General features: G+C 34.9%; 1 protein-coding gene, 1 long non-coding RNA gene and 1 pseudogene across 18 annotated transcripts; all 3 read right to left on the reverse strand.

Moving 5' to 3' along the window:
- Positions 1-6,473: 6,473 nt before the first annotated feature.
- LOC120254300 (UPF0481 protein At3g47200-like) lies at positions 6,474-8,215 on the reverse strand (the record flags this gene model as incomplete). The annotated part of the gene is made up of 2 exons (XM_039262424.1): positions 6,474-7,230; positions 7,721-8,215. Coding segments are annotated over 2 exons (1,206 nt in total), but the record flags the coding sequence as incomplete, so codon positions are not given.
- A 1,316-nt stretch (positions 8,216-9,531) lies between these two features.
- Positions 9,532-14,008, reverse strand: LOC120254302 (annotated as a pseudogene).
- Positions 14,009-16,189: 2,181 nt separating this feature from the next.
- LOC120254303 lies at positions 16,190-20,363 on the reverse strand. 17 transcript variants are annotated; one of them, XR_005534591.1, is made up of 11 exons: positions 20,069-20,363; positions 19,916-19,964; positions 19,433-19,558; positions 18,965-19,101; positions 18,799-18,844; positions 18,247-18,578; positions 17,966-18,117; positions 17,716-17,841; positions 17,434-17,548; positions 16,453-17,312; positions 16,190-16,375 (listed from the first exon to the last, which is right to left on the reverse strand). It is a non-coding gene; the product is annotated as an uncharacterized LOC120254303 (long non-coding RNA). The 17 variants fall into 17 exon arrangements; XR_005534593.1 differs by having other exon boundaries at positions 16,453-17,037; positions 17,251-17,312; positions 17,440-17,548; positions 19,916-20,363; XR_005534592.1 differs by having other exon boundaries at positions 16,453-17,037; positions 17,251-17,319; positions 17,440-17,548; positions 19,916-20,363.
- Positions 20,364-20,660: the final 297 nt, after the last annotated feature.

Genomic DNA, 20,660 nt, shown 5'->3' on the forward strand with positions numbered 1-20,660 from the left:
TTTCAACCGATCTATAGCTCTGTGAGCTCAGTTTCTTTCCATTTGGTTTATATTGGAGAAATGTTTACTTGTTGCTTGATATGTTGATGAACTGGTGGATTTGCATCTAAGACTGGTAAATTGGTGTTGTTGGTTGTTGGGTTTTGGGCTCTCTTCTTATGTGGAGATAAGCCCAAATGGTCCAAGCCCATTAGGGTTCACTTTATTAAGTTTTTTTCATCATATTAGGGTTAAGAGAGTGAAAAATCTAGAGAGATACAGTAGCCGCAAAGAGAAAAATTGCAGATTTTCTCAGGTTCGGATTTGACAGGGGCAGCAACTTCAAGCTGGTGTTTGGAGGGTCAAACGAAGTCCGATTGAGCTGAAATTTTGTGGGCACGTTTAGGACTTGTAGAGCTTGAGTTCCACCAAACGGTTTGTGATTTGGCTTTTCCTAGCTCGAGATATGACGGGTCAGAACAGAAGCTACAGAATATTGTTTTTGCTTCTAATATAGCTTGTTTTAGCTATTGTTTTAATCAAGTTGTATTTTTCTGATTTGTGCTCGTTCTTGAGACTCTCTTGTACCCTGAATTTGATCATAGTGGAGCTTGGCTTGGTCAAGATAGACCCGTGGTTTTTCGTCCTTGATTTAAGGGTTTTCCACGTAAAAATTTGGCGTCTTGTGTGATTGCAATTTTTGTTCTGTTTAGGTTACTCTCCTTAAATCTAACAAGCTTGGGAATTGTTTATTTGCTATTAATCAATTGAGATTGTTGCTTAATTCCCATCATTGGTTCCTATTCTGAGAATTATTAGATGCATTTTGGTGTTTCTTGGCAGAAACTCTCATTGAATTCATTGGAAAGTTGATTGCAATTCAAATTTTGAGATATTTTCTCTATTGTTGAATTTCCTTGATCAAGTTCTAGGATAATTCATTACACTTTCCCATGCAATGGAAGAATCTGTAAACTACTCTTTCCTGGCACGTCTAAAATATGGAATTCTTTCAGCTGTTGGTGTTTGATCAGAGAATTGGTGAGAATTCAGTGCTGGTATCTGTTGAGAAGACTAAAGAACAGTAGAGGCAACCTTGATCAATTATATGTGTGTGTTTGTTTGTATGCTGTTTGGAATGGTTCACTTTGAATCATGACTGTTTAATGTTTGTTGTATTATCATGTATCTTGTGAGATGCTTGACTGGCACTCATATTATGTATCTTTATATTCAGTTGTTTTGAATGTATTCAGTGAGTGAACTTGCTTATGCTTTAACACAACATTCTCTTCATTTCATAAGTTTTTCTTTTCTTGAGCATCCTTGTTATCTCAGATTGAAGAAATGGTTATAGATCTAGACTTCCCCTTTCAGAGTTCCTATCAGTGGTATCAGAGATGGCTAGTTCTTCTTCTAGAGATCCTAATGTCCCCCTCTTTGATGGTGAAAATTATAATCTGTGGAGCTTGATGATAAAGACCATGTTTCGGTCTAAAGATCTCTGGAACCTCGTTTAGAAAGGTTTCAGTGAAGAAGGAGATGGGAATAAAATCAATGAGAGCATGAAGAAAGATGCAAAGGCTCTTTTTCTCATCCAACAAGCTCTTGACAAGAGGATCCTTATCAGGATCACTGAAGCCAAGACTGCAAAGAAGGCTTGGGAGACCATCAAGAAGGAGTTTCAAGGAAGCACAGAGAATCTCACAGTTTAACTACACTCACTCCAAAGAGAATTTGATGCTCTAAAGATGAAGAATGGAGAGAAGATTCAAGACTACATCAGTAGAGTGCTAGATGTAGTATATAAAATTCGAGTGATGGGAGAGACACTCCCACAGAAAGCAGTTGTAAGCAAGATAGTGAGAAGCCTCACCCCAAGGTTCTCACAAGTAGTATATTCTATCATTGAAGCCAATAATCTCAGTACTCTTAGCATTGATGAACTCAGTGGTTCATTGAGAAATCATGAGTCTATCCTTGATATCTCAAGTGAACCAGAAGAAGAGAAAGCCCTCCATGTTAAAAGTTCTCAATTTGGAGATCAAAGCAACAGAGGGAGAGGTAGAGGCCGAGGTTTCTTCAGAGGAAGAGCAAGAGGATGAGGAAGAAACACAATCGGTGGATGATCAATCACAGATGTTGGGAGTTCAAGCAACAATGCAAGATAGTACAAAGGAGTTCAATGTTTTATTTGTAAGAAATTTGGGCATGTAAAGGCTCAATGTTGGTATAGAAACAAGGAGGCTAATGTTGCAGAAGAAAGCAAAGACAAAGATGGAGAAGGAGTTGTATTCATGGCCATTGGCGATGATGCTGTGAATGAAGATGGAGGAACATGGCTCATTGACAACGGTTGTTCAAATCATATGACAGGAGAGAAAGCTTTGTTTCAGTTTTTTGAATCAACAACAAACAAGATTATCAGGCTTGGAGATGGGAAACCCCTTCAAGTTGAAGGTGTTGGGTCTATCCCTCTGGGTGCAAGCTCGGGCAGGCAGATTACTCTCACAAAGGTCCAATTAGTGCCCAACTTAACATATAATCTGTTAAGTGTGGGACAACTAATGGATACTGGTCATGATGTGAACTTCTCCAAAGGAATTTGCACTATCAGTGAGACAAATTCAAAGGATATTATAGCACAGGTACACATGACAAAGCAAAGACTTTTTCCACTAGCTGCTGAGAATGTGAGCTATGCTCTCAAGGCACAACATGATGCATCACATCTCTGGCACAAAGAGGTATGGTCATGTTAATTCAAAGACACTGAAGCAACTTCATGATGAGAAGTTGGTGCTAGGATTGTCACCAATTGTTGATATTGATCCATGTGAAGCTTGTTCCTTTGGAAAACAAACCAGAAAAGAGTTTCCTAGAGGTGTGGCCACTCGTGCTTGTGTTCCGCTTGAGTTGATCCATGGTGATTTTGTCGGACCAATGAAGAGGCCAACCATTGGAGGTAATCTTTATTTCATGTTGTTAACTGATGACCATTCAAGGTATAGTTGGCCTTATTTTCTGCAAAGGAAGTCAGAGGCATTACAACACTTCAAGATATTCAAATCCTTAGTAGAGAAGCAGTTCTCTCTGCAAGTGAAAGCTCTCCGAACAGATAGGGGAGGAGAATTCATGTCCAAAGAATTCAAGGATTTCTGCAATATTAATGGGATTTTCCACCAGCTCACTGCTCCGAGAACACCCCAGCAGAACGGCGTCGCAGAGAGAAAGAATCGCACAGTTGTAGAGATGGCACGTACATTGCTGTTGGACGTCGGAATGCCGCCGGAGCTATGGGGAGAAGCAATTACAACAGTGGTCTTCTTACTCAATCGCTCGTTGACTCGAGCAGTGGAGGGTCAGATTCCATTTGAAGCTTTGACCGGGTCAAAACCAGCGGTTAAATTCTTTAAGGTATTCGGTTGTCTCGTGCACAGATACATTAACTCCAGTCAACGGAGCAAACTTGAAGCCAAGTCATCACCTTGCGTCTTCATTGGCTACTGTGAGAATTCGAGAGCCTATCGGGTGCTGGATCCGGATACAAACCGCGTACACGTCAGCAGAAATCTGCACTTTTTTGAGAACAAACGTTGGGATTGGTCTAAGCTCTTCAACTCAGCAACCTCAGTTTATGTGCCCTTTTCTAACTTGGAAGAGGATAATGTGAGCGAATCTCAACCGTTTGAATTATCAGATCAACGGCCCATGACTTATCATCCTCTCAACACTGAATCTCAAACTCTCTCATCGAAAACAACCAGTAACGGCGGAGCACAGGCGAGGTATAAAAATCTCCCATATATTTACTCTTCGTGCTCGTTTGCACTAATCACTGCAGATCCTGTGACATACGACGAAGCAAAATCTAATCCTGAGTGGATTGAAGCCATGAACGAAGAGATGATGGCCATTCACAAGAACAAAACATGGGAGTTGATGACTCTACCTGAAGACAAAAAGGTAATCGGTCTAAAATGGGTATTCAAATCGAAGTTCAATCCAGACGGGTCTTTGTTGAGGAGAAAAGCTCGTATTGTTGCAAAAGGCTACGCCCAACGGGAAGGTGAAGACTTTGACGAGATCTTCTCTCCCGTTGCTCGAATGGAGACTGTACGTCTCTTCCTTGCCATTGGAGCTCAGCGAAGATGGAAGCTTTTTCAACTGGATGTCAAGACTGCCTTTTTGAATGGTGAACTAAAAGAAGAGGTCTTTGTTGAACAACCTGAAGGTTTTATCATTGGAGGAGAGGAGAATCAGGTGTTCAAGCTTAGAAAAGCTCTTTACGGACTTCGCCAAGCCCCCAGAGCTTCGTACAGTCGTATTGATGCACAATTTATTCAATTGGGTTTTGAGAGAAGTGAGAATGAACCCACAGTCTATAAAAAGCAGTAAGGAGACAGTGAAATATTGCTGTTATGTTTATATGTTGATGACATCGTCTATACGAGTTCTTCTGAAGTAATGTTGAAAGAATTCAAGGAGGTGATGATGAAGACGTTTGATATGTCTGATCTTGGGGAGTTGAAGTATATTCTCAGATTAGAAGTGAGAAAATTGAATGATGGTCTGTTTGTGTCTCAGCACAAATATGCAGTTGATCTATTAAACAAGTTTGGAATGGAAAATTCCAATTCAGCTACAACTCCAATGAATACAAATGAGCATCTTCACTTACATGATGATTCAGAGAAAGTCTGCTCCACAAAATACAGAAGAATTGTGGGTGGATTGCTCTATCTCACTCACACTAGACCAGACCTCATGTTTGTTGTGTCCACTATGTCACGGTTCATGAGCTTTCCTTCATCTCATCACTATGGAGCATTAAAGAGAATACTCAGGTATGTGAAAGGCACTCTGAATTATGGCTTGCTCTATAAAACAATAGATGGTTTGGCATTGCAAGGCCATTCGGACAGCGACTGGGGTGGATACATTGATGACAGGCGAAGCACATCAGGCTGGTGTTTCTCTCTTGGATCAGCAGTCATTGCTTGGAGCTCGAAGAAGCAAACCATTGCTGCACTTTCGAGTATTGAAGCTGAGTACATTGCACTCACCTCTGCGACCTGTGAAGTAGTTTGGTTAAGAAGGTTAATGGATGATTTATATGAGAAGCAAACCAGTGCATCAGTGATATATTGTGACAGCAAATCAGCCATTCAAATTGCTAGAAATCCAATACATCATGGAAGAACAAAACATATTGACACCCGTTATCATTTCATCAGAGATCTAGTGAAAGATGATCAAATTGATCTAATTCATTGTGGAACCAATGAACAGCTTGCTGATATATTTACCAAGGCTCTATCATATCAAAAGTTTGTGTATTTTCGAGATGCCTTGGGTGTTTGTGAATGCTCTGATCAAGGGGAGCATGTTGGTGTTTGATCAGAGAATTGGCGAGAATTCAGTGCTGGTATCTGTTGAGAAGACTAAAGAACAGTAGAGGCAACCTTGATCAATTATATGTGTGTGTTTGTTTGTATGCTGTTTGGAATGGTTCACTTTGAATCATGACTGTTTAATGTTTGTTGTATTATCATGTATCTTGTGAGATGCTTGACTGGCACTCATATTATGTATCTTTATATTCAGTTGTTTTGAATGTATTCAGTGAGTGAACTTGCTTATGCTTTAACACAACATTCTCTTCATTTCATAAGTTTTTCTTTTCTTGAGCATCCTTGTTATCTCAGATTGAAGAAATGGTTATAGATCTAGACTTCCTCTTTCAGAGTTCCTATCATCAGCTACATATTCTGAGTCACCCATTTTCCAAAGAAATTGATTATAATTTCTCTCAAAATCTAATTTGAACACCCCATATGGAATACATAGGTTATTAAGAACATTGTGTAGAATATTTGGCTCTAATGAAATAATCATATCTATAGTTTCTTTATGCTCCAGCATATTTTTGATAAAAATAAAAATTAATTGCGTTTTTTTTCTTCTTTTGGTCACTGCAGAAGTAAAAAAGAATTAAGCTTAAAGAATCTATCTCCATTGTCAAATAAAATTGGTCTTAAGTTTCTTGGCTCTAGCATCAATGACCCATGGGTAGCAGATAATCAGCATGTCGGCACCTTGAAAATCCAATTCCTTCGATCATGTTACCTTTAATGATCTTGGCCAACATCTTTGGATTCATGTAATTGTGATCTTCTCTAAAAAAATGTTGTGACATGCAATTACATAACAAAACAAGACAAGATTAGATTTAAGATATATATATATATATATTTAAAGAATTTACTTCCGAAGATTAGTCATATTTTATCTCTATGCTTGGAAAAAAAAAGTTTGTTCATTAAAGATTTTGTCTTAATAAGCACTATATTTATTACTAATATAAATTTCTCTAGAACCCGGAATTTCAAACTATATATAAAAAGTCAATGACACCAATAAAAAAAATTAACAGATAATAAAAAAAAAACTGACCAAATAAAGTACATAAAAGTTAAACCCATGCAAACAAGTAAAGAAAAAACACACATGTTAAAGACAACATATATAAGTTTATTTTCAGTGGTGGTAGCTCAGCCCAGCGTAAACAGTCTGAATAATAGTGAGAACAAGTAGTAGAGTGGCAGCAAAAAGTGCAGTTACAGACCATGGGTTGCTGAAATGTGTGTGCTTCAAACTGGCCTTCCACATGTTACTTTTCTTCTGACTGTAAACTTTTAGGTTTTCCCGAGCAACTTTAAATCCTCCCCTTGGATCTGAAATAACTTCCCTTGTGAGACTGTTCAAGATTTCGGCAACTTCCTCCTCACTGCCTACCGCATTTACTATTATGCCCTTTGCGCTGAGCAGGTGCACGTCCAAGGCTGAGTCAATGAGCTCGTCCATGAAGCAAATGTATGTAGTTATCTCATTTCCTTCTCCGACGTGCAAGTGTTCGAAGGCCATCAGGTTCAGGAATGTGCATTCTGCAGAATCATCAATCATAATAGAAGGAAGTTCGAGGACACCAGTAGCGGTGTTGAACTCAATTCTGTTTGTTTTGCTCTTCTTGAATCGGACACCGCGCTCCCGGAGCTTGGTTGCTGTGAATACCCCTTCTTGGTCATTTTTTGGGCCATTAGGTGGACTTGATGATGAACGGGTTGTGTCAATAGTTTTGATCATATTTTGTCGGTATACATCTAGCACATGTAGTCCTAGTTTTTCTGTTTTACATTCCGGATTTCCCCAATAAAACTTGAGCACAAGTTGATTGATATATTTTTCTGTCTGTTGTGTAACAAATGTTAGCAAACATGTATATTGATTTTTATGAAAATTATGGATGTATGGGCACTTAATAATTTACATAAGCTGAACAATATTAATTTAGAGAACTCACTAGTTTATAGGATTTTTCTGAAAAAAAGGAAACCTAAAAATTACCAACTTTTATGAATAGTGGAAAGATATATATAAATATATATATAAGTAAATTTGGAAATTAAAATGCTGATCTCAACAAAATTATTCTTAGTCGTTATAATTTAGCAAGATCGCTTATAATCAAATAGAAAATTTTTGAAGAATTCTTAATTACAGAAACAATGCACTTATAACAGACTTGTGAAAAGAAATGGTGAAACAATGAATTGTTGCTGTATACTAGTAGAATATGAGTCAGATGATAGCAATGATTACTCTAATCTTTCCCCATAAAATGAAGTTCTTCTAAATTTCAAATATAGGAAAGTCAATTAACATGATTCCAAACACATACCGTCCTTGCACCAGCTTGGCCAGCCTCCACATCAATTAACACCTTGAGAACCTTGAGAGGAAGTTGGTTCTCAAGCATGAGCATGTCCCTCTTTATATAAGGCAGTTTGTTGTGAGCTCCATGGAAAGTAAATATAGGATCATGATCAGGATAAGTCTGATCACCATTTTCTTGGTCAAGACGCAGGAGCTCAAGCATGAAGCAACCATCCATGATCATAAGCTTAATGAACTTGTCTATGTCCCTCGTCCATTGCTCTTCCAGTCCGTGATAGGACCCCTGCAGCTCCTCCACGACTTCTTCAATTGCATCCACAAAACATTGCAGCGGAACGCGAACCTTATTGAGGAAATGCACAAGTACATGTCTTTTGTAGTCCTCGATCCGCTTCAAGTTGGGGTTACCATTGTGGAAAGGGCCGAAAGAGGCGACTTGAGGTGTGAACGCTTTCTCCTTCTTATTCTTGGCGAATGCGGGCAAGCGATATATGGAGGTTTTTTAAAATTTCTTGTCGGCTTCATCACGACTGTAATTCTTCACTTGATCTTGGATGTTTGATATCCAACATTTTTGGTGTTGTCCCTCCACAATATCCACAACATAGTTTTCTTGACAGGCCATGGAAACAATGCTGGACGTTATTAGTGCATTCAAGGAGTTGTATTTATTTGTGTAGCAAATTAACTGTGATGACAAGAGTTCTAGGGAATTCATCGCTTTATAAACTATTCAAGTAAGGGACCTTGTTTTGAGCATTTGTTCATGTCTTGCATTGGTTTACTGCTTTTGCAGGATGGGCCATTTTGCTGCTTTGGAATAATATTTTGTTAGACAGTGTAACTTACAGGCCCACATTAAAGTGAAAGGGCATGGGAACATAGCTGTGATATGATCTATGGGCATGTGTCTTCTTTGTGTCATTGAAGGATTCTAAAGGTGAGTGAAGACGAGCAGATTGTACTGTGGAGATATATATATATATATTGATGGATAAGTGGATCCAAATTAAACGATCTGATTGTATTGTGTCAATCGGTTCCAAACAGTTCAATCAATAAGCTAAAATTCTTTATACATATTGATGGATAAGAGCCTTTCATTATCCAAGTGGAAGGGGAAAGATTTTAATAAATTGTAATATTGTCAAAATGTATTTAAGGTCGGTTTATTTATCAAAATGGCTCTAGAGCCATCATATCAATATCCAGTCAATATAATGCTGATTGGTTATTGATGAGTATTTTATTAAGAAAATTACTGATTTTGTGCATTTTAGCCTCTTATCTCTTTTATAATTATTTAAATAGCTTATTTGTGTTTTTTAAACTTTTTTTTTCAAAAATTATTATTAAAATAGAAAACATTATTTGAAATTAAAATTATTATTATTAACTTGAAAATTATTAAAATGGTAAGTATATATTTTAAATATTTTATTAATTTTATTATTATTATTATTATTATTATTATTATTATTAGTAGTAGTAGTAGCAGTAGTAGTAGTATTAGTAGTAGTAGTAAAATTATTTTGTCTTTATACTTCGGTTTCATCTAAAATGTACTTTTCAGCTGTAAAAAAAATACTCAACACCACATAGCTGGACTAATGAAAGAATTCAATCTGACAATCGACATTTCACAACTAAATCGATATGTGAATTAGTGTTACTAATATTAAGAACTGACATAAGCTTGAGCCTCACACAAGTGCAAGCTAAAGTCAAAGACTAGATTTTTAAAAATAATAATGTCAGGGTAAAAAATTATAAAAACCAGAAACAATTAAAATTTCTTTTTGATAATGATGCAAATAAATAAATTATTGTCTGAAAATATATTTCAGTAGAAAAACAAATAAATAAAGGCCCATATGGCCGAAATCGAATCATCAGAGAAAAATCACACGCATATATAACTGAAAAATGTTTATATACCAGATAGTTTGATCAAATTGTCTTCTGAAATCAATCTGGGAAGTCGATCTAATAAACCGATCATCTGATGTAAACCAGAAAGCGACGCAGAGATTGCTCGGACTAGTTGTGTGAGCCTGAGGGATGGTGGTAGCCAAAAACTGCATAGAAAGTTTGAACAAAAGTGAATAACAGTAGAACCACAGCAGCAATAACACCAAGAGTCTTCCAAGGTGTGTCGAAATATATTTGCTTGAGGGTAGCCAACCATTTGTTCCATTTACCATCACTGTAAAACTTCACTTTTTTCCTAATATCTGGGATTGTACTGGTGTGATCATGTATGGCTTCTTTAGTAAGACTGTTGAGAAGATTGGCAGCAGCCTGGTCACTCCCAACCGCGTTACGGATGATTTTGTTGGAGCTGAGCAAATGCACATCATCTGCCGAGTCACTTAACTCATCCAACAAGCAAACGTAGGACGTAACCTCATTTTGGAGGCTGACATGGAGGTGCTCGAATGCCATGAGGTTGAGAAAGGTGGACTCCGTGGAGTCATCAATGGTGAGGGGTGGCAGATTGAGGGTGCCACTTAATTTTGAAGCTTATGTCCTTGATCTTCTTCCCCTCGTCTGCTTTAAATGCCCTGAAACTTACTCCTGACTCATGTAGCTTCCTTGCAGTTGGTAGTGGTTGTGTTTCTATGCCTTTTCCTCCGGCATGGGATTGGATCATGCCTGTTCTGTATAAGTCAAGAATGTGTAATCCTAAGGTTGGGACTTTGTCTTTCATGTCTTTTTCCATTCTCAGATACTTGAACACTAGATTGTTGATTTCTTGGTCGGTGTACTAGTTAAATAAATAATTTTTAGGTGAGTAATAATTTTAAAGTAACATTTAACAGCATAGACATTATATAATAATAGTCTAAAGTAACGACACATGCATGATGAAATAAAACTATATATATATATATATATATATATATATATATATATATACATATATAAGAGATTTTATTGTTTGTGATGGGCTTGATAAAGTGTGAACGTCAAAGGTCAAAGCTTTTTTTAAAATTTTTTTATTAAAAAATGTGACAAGCGCAATATAATCAATGGTGTGGATAACAATTAGAAATTAATCATCTAGTCCATGAATTATTACTCAATGGCACAAGCTTCCCCTATCCCCGTTTCCCACGAGACGAGGATTCCCCGCCTCAAAATTCCCCGCAGGGGAGAAATTCCCCCTACTCTGTCCCTCGTGAGGATCCCCATGGGGTCGAGGAATCCCTATCCCACCAATTGTTTTTTCTAATTACACATGTAACACATCATACATAAAATTAAAAAAAAATAAACAAAATATTCTCCGCCATAAGTGTTATTTAATGTATGAGAAAACAACAAACTAACGAAGTAATTGATGATATGAAGAATTGAAGATGGGGAACTGCGGAAGTTGGGATTTCATAAGAAATGTTCTACTTACAAGTTGAGATTTCATAAGAGATGTTTTACTTACAAATTGAGATTTCAATAAAAGTTGATAAATTAATCAATTTAATTTTAATTTTAATATAACATATTTATCTATAACAAGAAATAAAAAGTTTTGATTAAAATTTTTAAAACAAATTTTCATATAATTATCTCCAAGTATTATATTGGAGTAACACTAATTTTTAATTTTATTAGTTTGAATTTTAATTTTGTAAATATATTATATAATAATTTTAATGTAAGATGTTATTAAATAAATATGTTTTAATGAAAATATATAAATATAAATAGTTAATAAGTTGTATGAAATATTTGTGAGTCCATTTTATAATATAATGATAAATTAATGAGCAAGAGTTTAAATGTTTAATGGATTGAAAAAAATAGTATTTATCACTAAATAAATAATATATAACGTTATTTCAAATTTATTGTTACAATTATATTTAAACTCAGTTATTTTAAATTAAGCTTCTATTAAATATGAAAGTTATATTTACTAAAACTTATTAATAACTAAAAAATATTAACAAATAAATATTTATTGATTATATATAATATTATATTAATGTTGAAATAATCTTTGATAAATATACTAAAAATATATAATATTTTTTTTGTTGGGGAATCCCCACGGGGGAGCGGGGCCGGGAGAGCATTCTCTGCCCCCGCCCCCGCCCCGCTAGGCGGAGAGGAATTTTTCCCCGCTCTCCGCCCCGCGGGGGATGTTTCGGGGAATCCCCTCCCCATCTAGGCGGAGCCCCAGGGAAACAATGATTCCCTGCTCCACTTACATTCCTAATTACCACCCCTCCATCCAATAAGATTTGAACATGATGCTTCTTAAATCCCTACACTAATGCATTTCGTAATGAGGCTATTTCCACTAGGCTAGGAATCATTTGGCATGTCAAATGTCAAAGGTTTTATAATGTTATATTTTACACTAAATTTTGTTTACAATTTTTTTTAAAAAACAATATAACGTAAATATAGTTAATCCAACATCAAATAATAAACATTTATTTTAAATATATAATTATTTAATAAATTAAATAATTTTTATAGAAAATAAAATTAAAATTCTTTATATCGCACCACAAAATTTATTAAGGTTTTCTTAGCATTCAATAAAATAAAAATTATCATCACCATCATCATCATATATCTGTATATATAAAGGAATAGCTTAACATATCTAAATGCTATGAAATAGCTTTGTTTTGCATGCGACCTCTATCTACCTGGTTGACAAAAAGTCATACACAACATGTGTCAATATAAAAAAACATTCTAGTTGCAAAAATTAATATGTATAAAATACTAATGATTTGATAAGTACGTATAAATCTAATGAAATATTTGTATAGATATATAAAACTAATGGGATTTGATAAATTATATATCTAAAGTATGCTTTCAAGGGTGGATATTCTCAATAGCACAAGATACATGTGTGTGTGTATATACATAAAAAGACCTCCAAAACTCTTCATGTCAAATTGAAAAAACTAGCTAATCCCACATTGTCACAAATTTATCTCCAGTTTATGATAAAAATATATGATTTTATATAGGACGTGCATTTGGGATGAGACAAAAGTGTTACTTTGTTCTGTCTCGTACCCATCAACGATAAATATATTATAAATCTTTATCTCTCGTACCAAATGCTACTTAAAAATTACGTAATAATATATTACCAAAAAAAATATATTATTGCTTTTAATTGAGCCACTTAATAAATTAAACAAATTTATTTTAGTTCGTCACTTATTTGTGCATGCATCTATTTTACTACTGTCAAAGGCTGAACTATATAAATAACCATAAAGGTAAACTTTCAACAATTGTTTAATTCTACCATGCATACGAATAAATTTTTTTTATATTATAACTAAGTTGATTCTAGTAATTTCTCATAATAAATTATTCTTTTGAGTTAAATTATATCCAATATCTTAACAATATTACAAGAGAATGTACATTCAATATTAAAGTCATTAATAAATAGTGCCTATATTAAAATATTCCCATAGCTACAAATACATAATTATAATTAATAATATATATTATTGACATAATAAATTATTCTTTTGAATTAAATTATATTTGGTATCTTAACAATATCATAAAAGAATGTACATTCAATATTAAAGTCATTAATAAATAATGCTTATATTAAAAAAATTCCCATAGCTACAAATAGTCAAATACATAATTATTAGTAATAATATATATTATTGACAACTAATTTTCCTATTCAGTAATACTATTATTATTATTTTTATTATTATTTAAAAAAGACCCATATCTAATTAAAAGTAATGTATAGTACATATGAAAGGTCCGAAAGGATCTGTGTAATCATGAGTGTCATCATATTATCCTAAATATTTGATCATATATATATATACGGATACGTACCATTCGTGAGCAGCACTGGTCAGCCTTCTCTGCATGGATTAACACCTTGATAACTAAAAGAGGTAGTTGGTTCTCAAGCATAAGCATGTCCCTCCTTATATAAGGCAGTTTGTGTTGAGCTGCATCAACACTAAATATGGGATCATTACGGGTATGATGAGTCTGTGGGGACTTACTATCAAATCGTAGAACCTCCAACATGAAGCAACCATCAGTGACCATAAGTTTTATGAATTCGGCTTCATCTTCCCATTTATCTTCTAAAAATTCATAACGTGCTTGTAGCTCTTCCACGACTTCTTTGATCGCATTCATAAAATGTCCGAGGGGCTTTTTATTTCTTTGGAGAAAATGTAGGAGTGCCTTTTTTTATAGCCTTCGACCAACTCCAAGTTTTTCTTTGCCATGGTGATAGGGACCGAAAGAAACAACTTGAGGTGTTAACACGGGCGAGCTTTTCATCGACTTGAGGAATGCGGGTATGCGATATATTGACATTTTATCTCTTTGCTCTTCCTCTTTCTTAGGGTTGAATATCTTCATTTCCTCTCCAATGATGTCCTCCCATGAATTTTGTTCAGAACTTATGTCCATCACATGGCATTCTCTTGTGGAGGTTGTCATTTAATTTGGTTCTAGGATGGCCTTTGAGTGCACAAGGGACTTGCATTTATAAGGTTAGCAAATTAACGAGGAATACATTGCTTTATACACCCTTCAAGTATGAGATCTTCTTTATTAGCATCGTACATGTCCTTGTTAATTGTCATCTTCCAAGTAAGGGATTTTCTTGAGTACCATCATTGACACCCATAATGATAATATTACCTTCTTTTGAGTAAACATATGATGTGATTGCTTTGGAATAATCTTTTGTCGTAGTGCCATTAACAAGCCATTAATTTATGGTCATTGGCTTCTTGATCTTTTTAATTAGTAGAGTTTTAATAAGCTGACGCAGGAGAAGGTCATTTATTATGACAATCAAGTGATAAATAGGGATGGCAACGGGTAGGGTATGGGTAGGGTATGCCAAAACCCTTACCCGTACCCGTAACCCCTACCCCATACCCGTACCCTTACCCGTACCCTTCAGGGTAAAAAAAATCATACCCTTACCCTTACCCGCAGGGTACGGGTATACCCGCAGGGTACCCGCTTACCCGTTGTTCAAATTATCGAATTAAATTTAAATAATAATAAAAATAAATTAATTATACATTATATTACAATCTTTAAACACATCCATAAATTCAAAATTACAAGTTGATATATATTTGTTTATCTTAAATTATATAATCACATAAAAATGACGTCTATTTAGGACTCAATGGTAACTCTACCTTTTGTTTTGTTCATATTTAACCATCTTGGTTTTTGTTTAAAATTTTTTCATATATCTACTATTTATATTTTATATAGCTTCTAATTTTATAAATATCTAGTAATATTTTGAATATAAAAAACATTATAAGTAATTCTCATAAGTTATATCCAATTGATTTTTTATTAGTATCTTATTTTTCATGATGTTCTTATAATTTTTATATTTATTTATTTTTTAATTTAATTATGATTCTTAATATATATCTAAAAATTCAATTTTTGATAATATTATCAAATATAAATATAGAAATTAAATAAAATTTAAAAATAATATATTAAGAGAAAATTTTGAAGTATTATTTTCAAAATTAATCACTATGAAAAATAGATATTGAGTAAATTGTGAGTAAATGTTTAGTTTTATAAAAATTATATATATATATATATATATATATATATATATACGAGAGGGTAAGGGTAAGGGTAAAGGGAATACGGGTAGGGGTAGGGGCATACCCTTACCCAACCCGTACTTACTCAAAAACTAACAGGTAATACCCGTGCAGTACGCACTCGGTCAAAGAGGGTAATACCCTCTTTGACTGCAGTCGGCACTGAGATATCCCTCGTCGGATAGGGTACAAATTGCCATCTCTAGTGATAAATCAATGTGTTCGTGACTGATTTTAGAATATAATAATGACATACTGGTAATCATGAAAACCTCACGCTATTTAATTTAATTAAAGAATACTTGCTTTTGCTTTTGGAGTAAAAAGATAGCATAGCCTTCATGGTGTCATCAACACTGCAAGAAAACTAAAATGAATTTAAAAATCATGTCAAATTGATTTTAAAACAATATTTGACACCAAAAAATAACAGCAATGATAAATATATTTTAACACAATTTTTTTAATATCATACCAAACTTTGTTATTGTTTTTGACGCGATTTTTTATTATTGTGCCAAATATTGCCATTAATTTTTTTAACAGACTTTAGATCCATATTTGCCGCAATATTTTTTTCACAATATTGACATAATTTTTAGCAAGATTTTTTTTATTACGATTTTAGGCGCACTTTTATTTATTATTTGAAAAATAATTTATATAAAATTAATTTTATTAAAATTAAATGATGAATATTACCGTGTTGATCTCAGATTTGGAAAATGAAATAAATCTAAGACACAAAAATTGATGACATGCAAGTTATTAACAACAAAATTGAAAAAACTAACCTCATCAAAGCAATAAATCTAAAATACACCAACAATAGATCAGCAAACATGAGAATAAGGTTATGGATGAGTCTGTATCAAAAAATTGCAGTAATAGAGATATCTCCCATAAACAAACAAAACATATATAAAACAAATATCCTTCCATAAAATTTCAAACAAGCTTAATTTTCTAGTTCTAGTTATGATATCTAGCAATTTTAGGTCTTCTTGGCTCACTTCTTTGATTTCTTGGGGGCTCTGCAAAGAAATTTAGGTATGTAACATTAGCATAACAACCAAAGGTGGCAAATTAACCCAAAATAAACACTACTTACTCTGCAACTGAAGCAGGGGTTGCTATTGTTCTGTTTCGTATAGGGGAAGTAACTGGACAAATCAGTACCAAGAGGCACAATGTTGAACTTTGTAGCAAAGACATCGATGCCATGAACCACACGCTATAGCTTAGGAATAGTGAAGGTAGTATATATGTGACTTGTATTGGCCCACTATATCGTTGCTAAAAACAATTAAGCTGCAAGTATAACTAAGCTGCTAAGGAACAAGCTAATACCTTCCAGCAATCTCTGATGATGAAGTCGGCATGGTTCATCATAATCAAATCAGCTGTGAATTGACAAGAGAAATGGTACTGGTCTTCGAAATTCTTCCAATATATATCTGAATTTGGGTACTTTATTTTCTCCAGGTACACGGCATAAATTAAAATGATGAACCAAATTAGAATGTGGAATTCATGCATGTCATGAGTTTACATGCCAAAAACATGCTAGGATATGGACCTGAGTAACTCCTAATTTATGAGCAAGCAATGATGCTACTAAATTGCCATCACTATAGTTTCAAATCATCAAATCAGGAGTCTCCTGCAATTCTCTGACCAACTCATTGGCAACATCCTGATAGCGAGCACAGAACAAAGCACCATTAGAGATGCATCAATTAAAATGCAGCTTTCACGATATTCAGGCATCTAACAGTCGCAGAAATAAAAACTTCGATGTATGTCTCTAGGTAAGGCCATACTTCAAAGTGAGAGACCCTTTACGGGCAATTCCCTTCTCTGTTCTAAATGGAACACAAAGAATGTGAGTGTATTCTGTTCCAAGTACCTTCTCAAGATGCTTACTGCAGGTAGTACCGACGGCATCTGGCAGCAATCTAATTACCTGCACTGATATCTGATATCAATATCAGTTTCACATCCAAAACCTTCAAATATTGATTTACAACCAAACTGATCAATCACATAACAATACATCAATCACATAGAAGATGGCTATCGAAAAAGGTACCTCTACCTCTTCTCTTGGTGGTGTCGTAGGAATAGATGTGCGCATGAAGTCCATTTGTTCGCTAAGGACACACCAGTCAAAGTAGCTTTTTCTGATATTCAGGTGGACTGGAATGCTGTAATACAAGCAAAGACATGAGCTAGATTGTCACAAATATCAGAAAGCAAAACAAATTCAGATGAGTAGAAAGAAATGATATATTTGAAGCAAATAATATACATGAACTTAATTTCAAAGTTTCAATTAAGAGATTCATCTGCATGTGTAATTCCAATATCTTACTGAATTTGTTGTTATACAACTGAATATTCTATCTGGCAAATCGCATTGTCCACTCTGCCGCAATTTCATCATGTTTAGCTCGATCTGTTAGGTATAGACGAGCAATGTTTGGCATAACTGGCTTATCTGCACACATAAACAAATTTAGGAGAATAACCAAATAGGAGAAGATTTAAAATATAAGGAAAACAACATATTAGAGGTTTCAAACCAAAGAATAGAATCAGCAGGCGATAAATAGTAGCCTTACATGGATCTGGGGTGGTGAAAACAGATCTGATGGCTACCAACACCTTCGATATTGTCAAAGCAGGGCTCCAGCCATAATTGTAATACTGCTTGTAAATTATAAAGCAAGCCCATAATGTGAACAGATATTCCATAAACAGATGAATCCAGAACCTAAAAGTCAACACAATGGAGCACATTTAGAAGAAATTCACAATGTTGACACAGCTGAAATCTTTTATTTCACCATTTGTAAAAATAGAGCTAAAATCAGAATACAAATTTAATTTTACAATATATTACTTATTCAAACATGAAGTAGGAAATGAGTTAGCTATTTTGAACTCATTTCCTACTTCATTGTATTGGATATTATAGTTCATCTAATGGCAAAAGATCAATTGGGTGTATCACTTTCTGTCAAGTGATCAGCTTGGGAATTGACAAGTCATCATCATCCACAGCCATGAAGGCAACCCATCGATTATGACAGCAATCCGCCCCCAGCTCCTGAGGCCATACTAGTTTCTTTTCTTAGGTGATAGTTCTAGGATCATGACATCATGTAAAATTTGTCTAGTGCAAAGCAAGCATCATGGAACATCTCTACCAGAACCAAGAACTTCATCGAAAATCTGTCATGTGTAAAGCAATCAATCAGAGAACTTCTGTGACAGAAATTACTCTTCACATACCACATAATTTAATTCATCAAAGAATAACATAGCTTCCACAACGAATTGCATAGATAGAATACTGCAAACATCCATCTCCAAGATTGTTTCAAAATACCAGCTTTTGAGGCGAAGGATCAAAGAAAAGGAAGTATATAAAACAGCAAGAGAAGATACTCACCACATCATTGCCTTCATTAATGAACTCTATAAAAGATCCAACAGCCCTGTAATGGGGATTTTTTTTGGTGAACAAACAATAGAAATACAAAATATAAAATGAGAAAATGCCTAAAATACAACATCAAAGCAAATAATATATATAGAAAAGAATGCAAAAACTATACACTTCAGATCAGCAACTCTAACGCGTGTGCTGCTCTCATCTTGCAAACATTTCAAAAGTAAAGGTTGTAGATTTGTCAAATGGGACTGGAACCGACCCAATTGTTTCTGTCAGAGAACTGAAAAGTATCAAAGCCACCTAATAGAAAAGAGAAAGGAAAGCAGAATAAGTCAAAATTCTCTGAGTTCGAAGAAAAGGATAAACACATGAAAATGAAGATGAAATGAGAGCATGAATATACATATCTTTAACAAAAGATATAAAATGAATACAGTTAATGCACCATTCACCTTTCTACAGTGATATTTCTACTGCAAAATAATCAAAACAAAGTGCACATCTAACTTCACTACTCATTCTCTAGATCCTATTCCATCCAGAATTTTGAACTCAATCATGAAACATCTTTACGAAAATTTTGCACAAATATAAAACAAAGCTTTCTACATAGTGAATGATCAAACAATACCTTTCTATGATCCTCTTGTGAACTTTGTCCACATTGGAAAAGAAAAGGCAATAAATCAGGCCACTCTCCAGAAGGAACAGCATATTTTGACAACATTTGCACTGGCACGGCGCACTGGGAGCGTGCCTAATCAACAGGAAAAATAATCAGCAAACATTGGTAATTTTAGTAAAGAACCTAAAACCAATTTTAGTGCATTAGATCAACCCTCAGCTCATCATCTAAACAAACAAACAATTAATCCAAAAAAAAATCAACCTTAAACCCAAATGAAAAAACTTCTACACAGCTCCTAATCAGCAACCAAACTCGCTACAATTCAACAGGAAATGCGCACACAAAAACACAAAATCAGTAAATCATCAGCATAACCATCAACATAATTCAAAGGAAATCAATCAGCACGAAATATTGGTAACCTGAGCAATCCTAGATCGAAACTGGGAGTGCTGTCGAGAGCTAGGGTTAGAGCACAAGACTCACCTCCCAAATCTAGGGTTCCGGCGACGATGATGCGGCGGAGAAGAGGTCACTGCTCACCCGACCGGCGCCAAACGAGAATGAAAAGCATCAGCCCACCGCCATCGACGATGCAAAGCACAAAAACTGAAGTTCGAAGCGAAACACTGATCACACCTCCAAATCGATATTGAAAACGAAACCCTAACCCTAGTTCCCGGCGATCGGGGCCAAAACGAAGGGAGGAGGAGGAGGAGGAAGAGAGGAAGCGGAGTACGGTTCCGATGGAGATGCGGGCGTTCGACGCCAGAAAAGAAGAAGTCGTGTTGGGGGACGTGGGAGGAGATGCGGCGAACGAGGGAAGGACGGAGTGGGAGTGGGAGTGGGAGTGGGATGAAAGAGATGACCGGAAGTGCTGATGGAGAGGATGTCGAGGAGAATGAGTCTGGGGGTTTTGAAAAATAAAATTATCTGAAATATTAATTGTGAATATTGATTATAAAATATTAAATATCTGGGTATTTGGTACATTATTATATATACTACATCTTAATTCTATCCCCTAAATATCTCTCTTTCCAAATTGATTCGCATGAGGACATTTGGCCCTTTGTGATTCGTTAGATTTGTTAGTTTTTATATAAAGTTTAAAGGAAAGCATTATCAACCGCTTATCTCTATCTCTTCTACCATTAATATCTTCGTTGGCCCATGTTAACGTCCTTTTAGATTTCCCATGATTTAGTAAAGAGCCAATGAGAAACTGGCA

The sequence above is a fragment of the Dioscorea cayenensis genome, unplaced genomic scaffold (assembly GCF_009730915.1).
Source record: "Dioscorea cayenensis subsp. rotundata cultivar TDr96_F1 unplaced genomic scaffold, TDr96_F1_v2_PseudoChromosome.rev07_lg8_w22 25.fasta BLBR01000414.1, whole genome shotgun sequence".
NCBI classification, from domain to species: Eukaryota; Viridiplantae; Streptophyta; class Magnoliopsida; order Dioscoreales; family Dioscoreaceae; genus Dioscorea; species Dioscorea cayenensis.